This window comes from Anolis carolinensis, chromosome 2, assembly GCF_035594765.1.
Source record: "Anolis carolinensis isolate JA03-04 chromosome 2, rAnoCar3.1.pri, whole genome shotgun sequence".
Classification (NCBI taxonomy): domain Eukaryota; kingdom Metazoa; phylum Chordata; class Lepidosauria; order Squamata; family Dactyloidae; genus Anolis; species Anolis carolinensis.
In genome coordinates this window covers 20,606,108-20,622,043 of record NC_085842.1, presented here as the reverse complement: position 1 = coordinate 20,622,043, position 15,936 = coordinate 20,606,108, and the positions used below count along the sequence as shown (strand labels likewise).

Genomic DNA, 15,936 nt, shown 5'->3' with positions numbered 1-15,936 from the left:
GCAGGCGCACAAGGGGTTAAGGCCATAGAGTCACCAGAGGAAGAATTTAGCCTGGTTTGTGGTGGGCTGGGAGGACCAGGTTGGTCCCTTCCTGGAAGCCAAAGCAAGAGGTTTTCTTTCTTGGAGGGGCTGCAGAGCATTGCAAGGTGAGAGCAGTACGAAATGGATGGGGAAAGATTAGGGAGGGAGACTTATTTGCAGGAGAGGGAAGAAGAAGGTTGCAATGGGGATGATCCAAGCCTGGGCAGTGCTTGGTTTTCCTGCTGGAAGGGGCTTTGTTGACTATCCCTTTAAGAGCCCCCCTGCTCAGATCTTGCACAGTTGACATCTCAGGTCTTGCAAAGTCAGGGAGTCTCTTCATCTGCAATGTACTCTCCCTCTTTTCCTCCTGCTTTCTCCCCTAGCAAGCATTTTAGACTTGCATAATATTATATTAATATAAAATATGATATTCATTTTATAGCAGTATTATTTTATACCATCATTAATAATGGTATATCATTATATTCATTTTATATTCATTTTATATTCGTATTATTTTAGGTCAACATTATTATTGATATTACTTTTAATAATATTTTAATATTTTTTTTAATTGACGCTTTCAATCATATTTACAGTTGATTTGGGAGCCCCCGGTGCCGCAGAGTGTTAAAGCGCTGAGCTGCTGAACTTGCAGACCAAAAGGTCCCAGGTTCAAATCCGGGGAGCGGAATGAGCTGTTAACTCCAGCTCCTGCCAATCTAGCAGTTCGAAAACATGCAAATGTGAGTAGATCAATAGGTACTGCTCCAGCGGGAAGGTAAGGGCGCTCCATGCAGTCATGCCGGCCACATGCCCTTGGAGGTGTCTACGGACAATGCTGGCTCTTCGGCTTAGAAATGGAGATGAGCACCAACCCCCAGAGTCAGACACAACTAGACTTCATGTCAGGGGAAACCTTTACCCTTTACTATAGTATTATATGAATATAAAATATGCTAGTAATGTTATTGCAGTATTTTTATCCCATTATTATTATTATTATTATTATTATTATTATTATTATTATTGATTATAATCCTATATCATTATATTAAAATGTTACACTTAATTTTATGTTCTTATTATTTTAGGTCAACATTATTATTGATATTACTTTTAATAATATTTTAATATCTTTTTTTAATTCATGTGTTTAATCATATTTACAGTTGATTTCACCTGGTGCATATGCACATTAAAAAAAGTCATCGCATAGTCATTTTCTTGAATATTGATGTTAGCCATTCAATAAACATATATAACACATACATTTGCAATTCTTGTAAGGTAAAGGTAAAGGTAAATGTTTTCCCCTGACATTAAGTCTAGTCGTGTCTGACTCTGGGGGTTGGTACTCATCTCCATTTCTAAGATGAGGTCTGTTTTCATCTGTTTTAAATAGTCTTTAACAAGGTCCCAGTTAGTTTCTTTCTTAGGTAAACCTTGGTTAGGTGACAGCCAATATGTAAGTCTGCCCATGTTCATTATTTCTAACACTTTATACAGCTAGTCCTCTTTATTCGGTATTTCTTTTTGCCTCCAGTTCCTCGCATATACTATTCTAGCTTTAGTAACCAGGAAATTAAACAAAATCTCCTTATTTTTATCTTTTTCTATGTCAAACATTTCTAATTAAAAATATTCTGGTTCTCTTTGAATTTTTATTTTTAAAATCTTTTGGATGGCTTCATTTATTTCTTTCCAGAACTGTTGTCCGCAACCCTATGTATTTATTATTACATATTTCTTGAAATATAGTTAGAGGACAAGTTGACTTTTCACCTGAGTTTGGATGTTTTGCTGGCTTTTAATTTATTCTCACGTATGTTTTTTTTTTCTTTCAGTCTTCTTTCTTTTGTGGGGAGAAACCTTACTTGGCAGTCCATATGACTTGTCGGCACAAGGAGCCGACTGTCAAACATCTCCCTGTCAGTGCGACAGCTAGTGCTTGGCTATGCCTGGACAAGGGGTGCATTGGACTAAGACAACCTTGGAGTCATTCTGGATTAGGATACATTGGAGTTAGCCAGGACATATATATGACTGGACAAACAATGCATTGGAATAGGCCAGCACTGGATTAAGCTTGAACGAGAATGCATTGGAGATACAGTAGAGTCTCACTTATCCAACATTCGCTTATCCAACGTTCTGGATTATCCAATGCAATCTGCCTCTCACCTGGATCCACAGCTGTTTCTCTAGGCAGCAAGGACTGAACTGTTTACGCATTTAATTTCTGGCAATGTTGTTACTGTAAGTTCATTTTATGCAATTCTATCTTTATTTGCAGTCAATTTGTTAGTAGCCAGTGTTTTTGTAGTCAATTTTTGCAATACATTGTGATGTTTTGGGGCTAAATTCATAAATACAGTAATTACTACATAACGTCACCGTGTACTGAACTGCGTTTTCTGACGATTTATTTGTACTTAATTTGTAAAATTATATCGTAATTTGATGTTTAATAGGCTTTTCCTTAATCCCTCCTTATTTTCCAACACTTTCACTCATCCAAAGTTCTGCCGGCCCGTTTATGTTGGATAAGTGAGACTCTACTGTAGCTACTAGGATTAGATTGAGCCTCCCATAAACCTGCATTAGGATAGGCCTGCAATGAAGTGGACCTTGATCAAGCTTCCACTGAAGTAGACTCCAAGTCTTCCTTTCATTGGCTTTGGCTGAACCAGAGAAGAATCGGACAGACTGATAACATTCGTGGGAAGGGGAGATTATGGCCACTGGGCAAAAAATATCAGCCCCTGAAGATCTTCCGTTACAGTCATTGCAGGAGGATGGAGGTCCAACTCAAGCAGAAGCAATAGCTTCAGATTTGACAAGTTCCAACACAACAGAAAGACTGGAAGGGCCTCACAAGTCCCACTGCGCCAACAAACAGAAAGGGATGGAGAATCTGCTGAATTGCAAATCTGCTGTGAAATTGCCATCCCAAAATTCTCTGCTGAGGATGCCGTCTCCATGGGATGACATAAAGACGTTCCTGCCTTCATCGGAAATAGATTTCTCTCCTGACCCTCTTGTGCAAGGTCCCAGCAAGAGATCCCAGACTGTCTACACCTGCTTGAAGCACCAAGGAGATGACACAGCTGTACAAGAGGAGCCCTTGGGAACGGATGCCACCACCATGGAAAGGCAGCGGCTGAACTTCCGGCAGTTCTGCTACCTGGAGGCCGAGGGGCCCCGCAAGGTGTGCAGCCAGCTCTGGTACCTTTGCCACCGGTGGCTGAAGCCTGAGAGGCACGCCAAGGAAGAGATCCTGGAGCTGTTGATCCTGGAGCAGTTCCTGGCCATCCTCCCTCCAGAGATGCTAAGCTGGGTCAAGGAAAACGATCCCGAGAGTTGTGCCGAGGCTGTGGCTTTGGCTGAGGACTTCCTGCAGAGGCAACAGGAGGATGGGCAGTGGAACGAACAGGTGAGGGAGAGTTTCTATCTTTAGTAGTATGCGTTGAAAGTTGTAGAAATAAAATAAATAGAAGCTTTACCACAGTTTCTGAATCAAGATAAACCCTGCAGTATAATAAAGTGTCACTCAGGCTTGTGTAACAAGTAACAGTATCTTTACTTCAGTTCAAAAGTTCAAACAGTGCAACAATATATATACAGGGTTCCCTCGCTACTTCGCAGTTCGCTTATTAGGGACTCGCTGTTTTGTGGGAATTTTTATTTATTATTTAATTCAATCCATAAATAACCAAACCCACAAAAGGCACAACTTCAGATGTGAAGGGACAGCTTACTTATCTCCATCAGAACCCAAGTTTTTCTGGAGGTAAAGCAGGGAATGGATTTGTAGGACCTTTTTCTCATCAAAACTTCTTTCTAGCTGGAACATAGTCCGGACTATTGATTAATTTCAAATGATTTAGACTTTTTATAGGTTAATGGTTAGAGTGGATTTTACCTTTACTGGTTGAGTCAGTCGATTCCTTTGGAAAGTGACTTTATGGGCCGGGCTTTAGCACAGCAGGTGAGGGAGAGTTTCTATCTTTAATAGTCTGCGTTGAAGGTTGTCGAAATAAAATAAATAGAAGCTTTACCACAGTTTCTGAATCAAGATAAACCCTGCAGTATAATAAAATGTCACTCAGGCTTGTGTAACAAGTAATAGTATCTTTACTTCAGTTCAAAAGATCAAACAGGGCAACAATATATATACAGTGTTCCCTCGCTACTTCGCGGTTCGCGTATTAGGGACTCGCTGTTTTGTGGGAAATTTAATTTATTATTTACAACATGGCAGGGCCGAAGCAAGGGGACAGCCCTGAGGAGGAAAAGCAGCAGCAATGGGGTAAATAAAATAATGTATAAATATTGAAATTAAAATAGCATCTCCACTTCGTGGATTTCAGGGTCCTGGAACATAACCCCCGCGATAAGTGAGGGAACACTGTATAGCAGTCTTTCTGAATTCACAGAGAGAACATGGGGAATAAACAGTCCCTTTGAACAGTCTTTAAATATGCCTCATTTGCCTTATAAATAATCAGGCTTCGGAGAGTATGGCAGCTATTTCCTTCCCAACTGTTTTCAGTGAGCTCCTCTTCCCTCTCCGAGGTGAAAGTGGCAGTTAAAACCGTTTGTCTCAGCACCAAACTAGAGATAGCAGCCAATCGGAATTCTGGCTCATGGCTGGCTCAGCCAATTAGCTGTCAACACATGCCCTTTCCAGTCAACTCATTTACATCATGGTGCCTCTTTTACAAATGCTCACAGTCTGTAGTGCAGGCTTGGGAAAACTTTGACCCTCCAGGTGTTTTGGACTTCAGCTCACACAATTCCTAACAGTCGCTGTTAGGAATTGTGAGAGTTGAAGTCCAAAACACCCAGGCCAGTGGTAGAGGGTTGCAAGTCATCCTCAGACCTCACAACCTCTGGGGATGTCTGTCATAGATGTGGGCTAAACATCAGGAGAGAATGCTTCTGGAACATGGCCATACAGCCTAGAAAACTCACAGCAAACCAAAGAAATAGTGTTCCTTCTCATTTTGCATCCATTCTTTTTGGCACTTGTCCAATTGAGAGGAAGACAGGAAATTGGCCTTTGAGATCAGATGAATAAAAAGAAGAATAGGACACTTTTACAAAAACAAATGGCTTTGAAAAATAACTGTTTCTCCTTCCAACAATTCTGGATGGTAGAATCTCATAAATGGTTTCCATTTTACAGAAGAGAGGACTGAGATGAAGGCAAGAGTTGCCTTGCAAATATTTTTTTTTTTTTGTGATGCTGGATGAAAGCAAACCTTGGTCACCGGGATGAAAGTCCATCCTGCTGTATAAACAGACATTGCAAACTCAGAATCCTATCTGTGTTTCTGTTTTTCAGGTGGTTTACCCAGAAATGCCAGTGAATTCCTGTGAAGCTGATGGACTTCCCTCAGAGGCTGCGGAGATGGACTCCGATGTGGAGGTCAAGGAGGAGAACATGGGGCCTGCCATCTGTATTGGTAGGGATTTAGATGCTCCAAATATTGGAAAATAACTGCACCCAGTCTCTGGGCACATATCCTTTTGGCAAATGTGAATCTCCATGAACGTGTGGAGACCACCTTTTGAAAACCACTAGTCAATAAAAACATGACCCTGTTAGAAGTCAACTCTTTGAACAAGTGAAATTCACAAGCATTAATGTAATGGCACACAGGTAACTCAGCTGTTAGACTGAAAAACCATGCCTTTGAACGGGCAAGGACAAAGACATGCCACTACAAAAATATATTTGCTTAGGAGAGGATGGTTGTTTCTTTAAAGTTGAAATTGTAGTTGCATTTGCCCAAAACATATATACTCCCTTTAAAAACCTTTTAGTTTAAAACAGGGGTCCTCAAACTTTTAAAGCAGAGGGCCGGTCCACAATCCTTCAGACTGTTGAGGGGCCGAATTATCATTTGAAAAAAAAATACGAACAAATTCCTATGCACACTGCACATAACTTATTTGTAGTGCAAAACAATAACAATGAAAGACCAATACAATATTCAAAAATGAAAATAATTTAAACCAACATAAACCTATCAGGATTTCAATAGGAAGTGTGGGCCTGCTTCTGGCCAATGAGATAGTTAGGTTAATTAGGATTGTTGTTGTTGTGTGCCTTCAAGTCATTTCAGAATTTGGGCGAGCCTAAGTCTAAAATTATTTATTTATTCATTTACTGCATTTATTTACTACATTTATATCCCACCCTTCTCAACCCGAAGGGAACTCAGAGCAGCTATATGTACATACAATATATTATTAGCATAGCACAATATTAGCATTATATATTACTATATTGAACTATACCACTATACTGTAATATTATATGTAATATATAACATATAATTAATATTATTATATGGTATTATTTTAGTATTATATTGTATAAAATGATAATATTATTATCAATATCATATGTATATATAATATATTATATTATTAAAACTGATATAAAAATATATTATAAATGAGGGCGGGGGCCAGGTAAATGACCTTGGAGGGCCGCATCCGGCCCCCGGGCCTTAGTTTGGGGACCCCTGGTTTTAAATGTGTACTCAGAGAAAAAAAGGAAATAAATATCTTGTTTACTCATAAACATCTTGTATTAATTCACCATACTGGCACATTTCTTACTGAGTTCAGTTACAGATAGGATGTAGTTCTCTCTCTGTTGAGTACACAAGGTAACATTCTTAATCAATAGTCTTTAAGTACAGTAGAGTCTCACTTATCCAACATTCTGGATTATCCAATGCATTTTTGTAGTCAATGTTTTCAATATATCATGATATTTTGGTGCTAAATTTGTAAATACAGTAATTACTACATAGCATTAATGTGTAATGAACTGCTTTTTCTGTCAAATTTGTTGTATAACATGATGTTTTGGTGCTTAATTTGTAAAATCATAACCTATTTTGATGTTGAATATGCTTTTTCTTAATCTCTCCTTATTATCCAACATATTCGCTTATCCAACGTTCTGCCGGCCCGTTTATGTTGGATAAGTGAGACTCTATTGTATACTCTTACTCACTGAATTCCATAGGCATACTTCTATATTTATTTTAATAATAATTTTTATTGAAAGTAAAATACATTTCTTTTACATAAAACGTAGGGGAACATTTCTAGAAAGAAAAGTAGGAAAGAAGAAAAAGAAAGAGAAAAAAGAAATATATATTAAAAATAAAAAAATGAAATAATATATCAAAAAATGGAAAAAGAAAAAAAATGGAAAAGGGATCCTTCCTTTCTTCTTCATGGCAGAAAAAAATATTTCTTTCTTCTTCTGTCTGTTTGGTTATATCTTATTTTTCTATATCATTTAGCGGTAGAGATTTATTTGTATTGTTCATTGTGGTTTATCAAGCCTCTCCTATTTTAAATTGTCCATTCAACTTTATTGTTTTTTAACCATTCAATGAATTGAGTCCAGTCCGTCTCTTTCATATTCTTCCCTTGCGATTTTATAAGTGTTACAGTCAGTTTGTCAATGTTCATAACATCTATTACTTTCTTATCCATTCCTCTTTCTCTGGAATATTACTCAAAGCATACTCCTATATTGAAGTCCAAACAACAACATGCATCCACCTCCACTGAGGTCTGATGCAAACGCCTGCTTTCATTGAAGACCAGATACATACTGAATACAAAATGGAGTCCTGAGTCTGAACCTGCTCAGTACAATCACATGTCTATAGTCTCTCCCACACCAAAGAGGTACAGTCAAACTGGCAAATCAACATACACATAGAATACAGATTAGAAAATATATACATTAACAAATAAATAGTGAACGGCTTGGGAGGTTGCTATTTCCAACACCAAGGCCATGGAGTTCCTTCCAATGAGACTGCATAGAGTTAGCCCTCCCATTAACTGCGGTCACCATAAATAAAGAAATGGCTAATATTATTTGCCTTGGACAACAGCTCTCTAGGAAATTCTTCCAGCATGACTCCCTGCTTGAAGCTGATCATAGAATTGCACTAGAGGACCCAGAGACTCCTACAAAGATGTTCCCTCTAGAAATCTCTAGGTAACTCGCCATAGCGTCACTCTGGAGGACCTAAAACATCCTAGAAAGGATGTTTTTAATTCAATCCAGGAATAACCAAACTCACAAAAATCAAAACTACAGATGTGGAGGAACAGCTTACTTATCTCCAGTTTTTCTAGAGGTAAAGCAGGGAATGGATTTGGAGGAGCTTTCTCCTCATCAAAACGTCTTTTTAGCTGGAACATAGTCTGGACTATCGATTAATTTCAAATTATTTAGACTTTTTATAGGTTAATGGTTAGAGTGGATTTTACCTTCACTGGTTGAGTCAGTCGATTCCTGTGGAAAGCAACTTTATAGGCTGGGCTTTAGCACAGCAGCTTAATCACCAAGATGCAATAAATGTTGTCAACTGGAAGGTTGAGAGTTCGAAACTCAGGTCAGGGTGAGCTCCTGACCTTTAGCCCAGCTTCTGCCTAACTAGCAGTTTGAAAACAAATGTGAGTAGATAAATAGGAACCGCATTAAAGCGGGGAAGTATTTAGGCTCCATGCTTGAGCAGAAAAAAGGAGGAAGTTTACAAATAAAGAAAACTCTTTGGCGGGGAGATGGAGTGACAGCACCCCTGGTGGCCAGAATCGAGCACAGCCTCCAAAGATGCCAAAAGATGGGAAAGTCTACATATACCTCTATCTGTTGTTTGTCTTGTCATCGTTATAGTCAGCATTGAATGTTTGTCGTATTTGTGTTCAGTGATCTGACCTGAGTCTCCTTTGGGATGAGAAGGGTGGAATATATGAGGGTTGAATGAAAAGTAATGCCTCCGCCTTCGTAACTCCTCAACAGATGGCAGTACTAGTATGCGGCAGGGACTGGCTTGTTCAGTGGACTCTCCTCTACAGTTCCATTTGGCAGGAAGCCTTAGCATTGAACGGTTGTGTTGTTAAAGTGCAAAGTATGGAACCCTGCGCAGACTGTTGGTCAATGTGACTTAAGCAATGTGCAGACATTGAATTCTTGACAGCAGAAGGTGTCACCCCAAAGGAGAAAGGTGTCACCTTCATTCTCATAACGTGAGAGGAGTTTCTGGCAAATTTCAAGTCTGTGCGCTTTCATTTCAGGCGTCAGCATCCTGGGTGCCCATCGTGCACAAATCTTCCGATAGTCAAACAAAGCAATAATGTGACACACACGTTCTTGTGAAATGCTGATTATGTTTGAAATTTCTCTCTGAGTGATACAACGATCGTCCTGAATCAATCTGTCAACCTTTTGCTTGTGAAACTCGGTGGTTGCTGTCACAGGACGTCCAACTCTTTGTTTATCATGCAAGTCAAATGTTCCCACCTCAACATACTCACCCAACAACGCACAGGACTCACATCAACACAATCACCATAAACAGCTTGTATTCTCCGATGAATCTCCTCCTTTGGGTTGGCACCTTCTGCTGTCAAGAATTCAGTGACTGCGCATTGCTTAAGTCACATTGACTGACCATCTGCACAGGGCTCCATACTTCGTACTTTAACAACACAACTGTTGAATGCTAAGGCTTCCCGCCAAATGGAAGTGTAGAGGAGAGTCTACTGAACAAGCCAGTACTTGCCGCAGAGCAGGAGTGTCAACTGTTGAGGAGTTACGAAGGTGGAGGCATTACTTTTCATTCAACCCTTGTAAAAACTAAATAAATATGTGATTGGGGTCAAAAGCAGACAGCGGCAAGCATGTGCGATGGTTAAATCTCCAACAATAATAGGATTTCCTGTTTTTTTCTTCCTTAGGTGATGGGCAGTCGAGTGAGACTGAGGAGCCAGACCTGATCTGTATGAAGCCAGTGGATGTGGATGACAAAGAAAAAGGAGCCTACCCTCTGTCTGAAGTGGAGGAAGATGTATATTTGAACCAGCCTGGGTCAGAGGAGTGGCTGGAAAAAGACGCGGAGGAAACTTTTCTGCGCAGCGAAGCCTCAAACTTCCTCAGCGAACCCACAAAGAAAGTTTCCAAGGACAAGCAGGAGGCGACGTGTCGGACGTGCGGGAAGACCTTCAGCCGGCGGACAGGCCTGCTGGCCCACGAGAGGGTCCACACCGGGGAGAAGCCCTACAAGTGCCCTCACTGCGGGCGCAGCTTCCGCTCCAAGTCGACCCTGGTTGTCCACCAGCGGACCCACACGGGGGAGAGGCCCTACCGGTGCAAGGAGTGCGGGAAGGGCTTCCCGGTGACCACGCAGCTCATCGAGCACGAGCGGACCCACTCCGGGGAGAAGCCCTACAAGTGTGGGGACTGCGGGCAGACCTTCCGCCAGAGGTCCCACCTCAAGAACCACCAGAAGATCCACACGGGCGTCAAGCCCTTCAAGTGCTCCTACTGCGGGAAGAGTTTCAGCATCAGCTCGGACCTCATCCGGCACGAGCGGGCCCACACGGGGGAGAAGCCCTTCCAGTGCCCCGAGTGCGGAAAGCGCTTCTGCAACAGCTCCCAAGTCATCACGCACCGGCGAGTCCACACGGGCGAGAAGCCTTACAAGTGCCTGGAGTGTGGGAAAGGGTTCACGGTGAGCCAGCAGCTCATCCGGCACCAAGCGGTCCACACGGGCGACAAGCCCTACCAGTGCTTGGAGTGCGGGAAGACCTTTGGCGGGAGCGCCCTCCTGGCGGAGCATCTGAGGATCCACACCGGGGAGAAGCCCCACGGGTGCCCCGAGTGCGGGAAGGCCTTCCGGCTGCGCTCCATGCTGATCACGCATTTGAAAGTTCACACGGGGAATAAAATAGAAAGGACCGGACTCTGAAGAAAGCTGGGTGAGGGGGATGGCGCTCGGGTGGTTTAGGGGGACAAGGAGGGCTGATTTATAACACGGTTGGTCCTCCACATTTGCAGACTTGATTGCTGTATATACCAGGCATGGGCAAACTTCACCCCTCCCTCCAACACAACTCTGTGGTCAGTTTCCAAGACAAAACCAATCTTAGCAAAACTCAGGGTTTGGGAAAGTTACTTTGGCAGTGTTGGCTAGAGGATTTTGAATGCCATTTGTAAAGAGACTATGAATGCCTAAGGCTCCTTCAGGCAGGGGGAATCCTTTTTAATCCCACCACTGCCACCAATTTGTAAGGATGCAACCACCAAAGACTCAGGGAGGAGACCTTTAACTTTTTTTTTCTTTCTTTTGCTTATTCGCTTTAGATGGTAGCATAACTTGGTTTATAATATATGTGACAGAGGCTTAGATGTTGGAAGAACAATAACAAGTTTATTCAGGCACAGAGCTTAGTGGTTACAATGTTGTTTCTCCTTGGAGGTATTTTTATTAACAGTTACAATACTAGAATGAGATGAGTCAAACTCCCTAAAGTGTCACTTCTTTTACTTAAAGTAGTTAGAACTTCTTTCTCTGCTACTTTTTAAACCGCAGTCACCCCTGTGATATACGATCACAGATTCTCTGTTCCTTACCAGGACACAGACTACATTAAATAAGTCACCAAACTTATTTTAAACCGACTCAAAATGAACAATTGAGTCTCCCTGATCCCCTCAACCTAGGATCAATCTTCCCTGTGCCTCATCAGAGCACAGACTGACTCTTTTTTTAAAACTCTGCACTTCTTCAACAAAACGGCAGTTGGCTCCGCCTACTTCTCCATGGCAACCAGCCTCTGACTGCTGAGATGCAATAACTGTAATACTTACCCTTTTAAAACACAAACACACAATTAAACATGACATCTGTAAACCAAAAATTCGTACTTCATTATACCATTCAAATAATAATACCGTCAGCCCTTCACATTTGTTTAGGTTAGAACAGGCCTGTGCAAACTTGGGCCCTCCATATTGGAAATAACTGCACCCAGTCTCTGGGCACATATCCCTTTGGAAATAAATGGCAGTCATAACCGTATTGAAAAGGAAAAACAATGTAATATCCGTTTGGCAAATGTGAATCACCATGAACATGTGGAGACCACCTTTTGAAAATGACTAGTCAAGAAAAGCATGACCTTGTTAGACGTTGACCCTTTGAACAAGTGATAGCCATAAGAATTAATGTAATGGCACACAGGTAACTCCGCTGTTAGTCTGAAGAACCATGTCTTTGAACAGGCAAGGACAAAGACATGCCACTACAAAAATATATTTGGTTAGCAGATGATGGTTGTTTCTTTGAAGTTGAAATTACAATTGCTGTTGTCCAAAAGATACATACTCCCTTGAAAAAGTCTTAGTTTAAAATATGTGCTCAGAGATAAAAAAAAAACCAAAAAAAAAACCAAAGTCTTCTTTGAAAAATAACATACCTTGTTTATTCACAAACATCTTGTATTAATTCACCATACAGGCACATTTCTCATTAAAGTTCAGTTATAGATAGGATGTTGTTCTCTCTGTGTTAAGTACACAGAGTATCATTCTTAATCAATAGTCCATGGTCTTTAGGTATAGTTGTACTCACTGAAGTCCATAAGTCATACTTCTCTACTGAAGTCCAAACAGCAACAGGCATTCATCTCCACTGAGGAGTAAAGCAGACAGAATACAAAATAGAGTCCTGAGTCTGAACATGCTCAGTACAACCACATGTCTATAACTCCTCCCACACCAAAGAGGTACAGTCAAACTGGCAAATCAACATACACATAGAATATAGGTTAGAAAATATATACATAAACAAATGAATAGTGAAAGGCTTGGGAAAGGTTGCTATTTCCAACACTCCCAAGTGTTCCTAACAGCCGATAGACTGTGAAGTCCAAAACACCTGGAGGGCCCAAGTTTGCCCAAGGCTGGTATAGATCTTCCAACACAACTCTGTGGTCAATTTCCACTGGGAGTTGCTCATAGGCTTGTGGTGGAGGTTTTCTCTCTAGGAAATCTCTTAAATCATCCAGCATGACCAGAGACAGTTGATCGCAGAGTTACAACGGAGGACCTAGAGATTCTTCTAATATTTCCAATCAAATCTGCAAAAGTCAAATCCACAAATGTTGAATTGTGATGAAAGTCAAAGCAAAAGAAACTGCAGATAACGCCAGACCAATTTTGAGTAGGAAACCCTTTTCTATAATACAGTATCACTTATCCAACACTCGCTTATCCAACGTTCTGAATTATCCAACATATTTTTGTAGTCAATGTTTTCAATACATCGTGATATTTTGGTGCTAAATTCATAAATACAGTAATTACTACATAGAATTACTGCATTTTGAACTACTTTTTCTGTCAAATTTGTTGTATGACATGATGTTTTGGTGCTTAATTTGTAAAATCATAACCTAATCTGATGTTTAATAGGCTTTTCCTTAATCCCTCCTTATTATCCAACATATTCACTTATCCAACGTTCTGCCGGCCCGTTTATGTTGGATAAGTGAGACTCTACTGTACTTTGAAATGCCCAATACACTCCCCTTATGATATCTTGTATTCCTTAATAATGCAAGGTTATTTACCTTTGTATTCGTAGACAGGCAGACTGAATGAAGAGTCTTGCTTTCAAACCATTGTTTCCCATGGTAAAGGTAAATTCTGATTAAAGAGTTTCTGACTTCTTGCTGGAACATATCTAGAGGAGGGTGACTGAAATTATCAAAGACTTGGAAAGCATGAATTCTTCAGAAGAGCGGCTTAAAGAACAGGGTCTGTTTAGATTGGAAAAAAGAAGGCTGAGAGAAGACACGAGAGCCATGTATAAATATGTGAATGGCTGTCCTAAGAAAGAGGGAGTTGGCTTGTTTTCTGGAGACTAGGACTCAATGGAGCAATGGGTTCAAATGACAGGAAAGAAGATTCCACTTGAACATTAGGAATAACTTCCTGACCGTAAGAAGAGATGTTCAGCAGTGGAACTCTCTGCCTCAGAGTGTGGAGGAAGCTCCTTCTTTGGAGGCTTTCGAAGGGCTGATGGAACATACCAATCTCTATCTTGATACTTTCCTGAAATGGATTTTGGTCCTCAAGAGCAAAGGCTGAATAGATTGGAAATGGCAAACGAGCCCCATGAGTGACTGCTCACTCGGTCACCCAGCTAAATAAATAAGTTTTGTGCACCCCAGTGTCTGTTGCTTTACTGCAGCATTTCTCAACCTGGGGGTCAGGACCCCCGGGGCAGTCGTGAGGAGACTTCAGAGGGGTCACCAAGGACCATCAGAAAACACACATTTCTGATGGTCTTAGGTGACCCCTTTATTTAGTTACTTACTACATTTATATCCTGCCCTTCTCACCCCGAAGGGACCTCAGAGCGACTTACAAATTAAATTTACATACAATATTATATTATTAGCATAGCATAATACTGGCGTTAAATTACTATATTGTACTATATCAATATATTGTAATATTATTAGTAATATTACATGTAATATATAACACATAATTAATATTATATTGTATTAATTAGTATTATATTGTATTACAATAACAGAGAAGGCTGAAGATCTCTCTGCCTGTCCTTTCATCGATGGGGTTCAAGGGACTCTTTGATTATAGGTGACCTGTAAATTCCAGCAACTACAACTCCCAAATGTCAAGGTCTATTTTCTCCAAACCCCATCAGTGTTCACATTTGGGCATATTGAGTATTCGGGCCAAGTTTGGTCCAGTAAATCCCAGCAACTACAACTCCCATATGTCAAGGTCTGTTTTCCCCAGATTTCACCCGTGTTCACATTTGGACACACTGAGTATTCGTGCGAAGTTTGGTCCACTAAATCCCAGCAACTACAACTCCCAAATGTCAAGGTCTATTTTCCCCAAACTTCACCAGTGTTCACATTTGGGCATATTGAGTATTTGGGCCAAGTTTGGTCCAGATCCATCATTATTTTGAGTCCACAGGGCTCTCTGGACGTAGGTGAACTATAACTCCAAAATTCAAGGTCAGTGCCCACCAAACCCAGTATTTTCTGTTGATCATGAGGGTTCTGTGAGCCAAGTTTGGTTCAGTTCCATCATTAGTGGAGTTCAGAATTCTCTTTGATAGTAGGTGAACTATGAATCCCAACAACTACAACTCCCAAATGACAAAATCAATCCCCCCCCAACCCCACCAGTATTCACATTTGGGCATATTGGGTATTTGTGCCAGATTTGGTCCAGTGAATGAAAATGTATCCTGCATATCAGGTATTTACATTACGATTCATAACAGTAGCAAAATTACAGCAATGAAGTAGCAACAAAAATGTTATGGTTGGGAGTTCACTACAACATGAGGAACTATATTAAGGGGTTGCTGCATAAGGAAGGTTGAGAGCCACTGGCTTAACCCATTGTGCCACCGGGAGCTCCATACTGCTGTAATGAATTTAAAACAATTCCAGATTATTATTTTAAAAATAAATTGAATACAATAGATATTGAACCTGCCATACATGCTCCTGAATGGCCTGGGGTTGGCTGAATGACCTTGGTGGTCTTTTCCAGCTTCTATAATGGTATGAAGATGACAAAACTAAAAAAGCAAAAAATATGTTTTTTTGTGCCCCCCCCCCCCCCAATAATGTTTATTCAACATTTACTAGGAGAGTGAGGTGCGGGGGCACAAGAGAAGGAAAAGGAAAAATTTGGGGATAATAGATTAGTTATTGGTTAGTTGTATCTTTACAAATATTTACTATGCCATAAGGAGAAAACAAAAAGGGTGAGGGTTATTGAGGTCTAGGGAGTTCTTTTACAAAATTATCATTGTTACAAGTAAGGCTTTGTCTCTATTTCTTTAACACATATTTCATAAAATATTGAGGATTCTAACAATTTTAATTTCAAGTCCATTGGTTGTATCCTCTTCTTACGTCTTCTCACATTGTCTCCTGGTCTTCATATATTCTTTTCCAGTTCTTCTTCAGTGGAAATTGATCTTAATTTTTCATAACTGATTATTTTTCATTAAATCTTTG

General features: G+C 40.5%; 1 protein-coding gene across 3 annotated transcripts; it reads left to right on the top strand.

The window, feature by feature from the left end:
* On the top strand, window positions 1–14,085 carry LOC103280959 (zinc finger protein 397). 3 transcript variants are annotated; one of them, XM_062973432.1, is made up of 5 exons: window positions 1–146; window positions 621–767; window positions 1,869–3,457; window positions 5,372–5,492; window positions 9,814–14,085. In XM_062973432.1, exons 3-5 carry the CDS (start codon window positions 2,759–2,761, stop codon window positions 10,821–10,823), a joined length of 1,830 nt encoding a protein of 609 aa, XP_062829502.1. In that variant the 5' UTR covers window positions 1–146; window positions 621–767; window positions 1,869–2,758; the 3' UTR covers window positions 10,824–14,085. The 3 variants fall into 3 exon arrangements, with proteins under 3 accessions (XP_062829502.1, XP_062829503.1, XP_008119633.1); XM_062973433.1 differs by having other exon boundaries at window positions 621–802; XM_008121426.3 differs by lacking the exon at window positions 621–767 and having other exon boundaries at window positions 44–146.
* The last annotated feature ends 1,851 nt before the right edge of the window (window positions 14,086–15,936 follow it).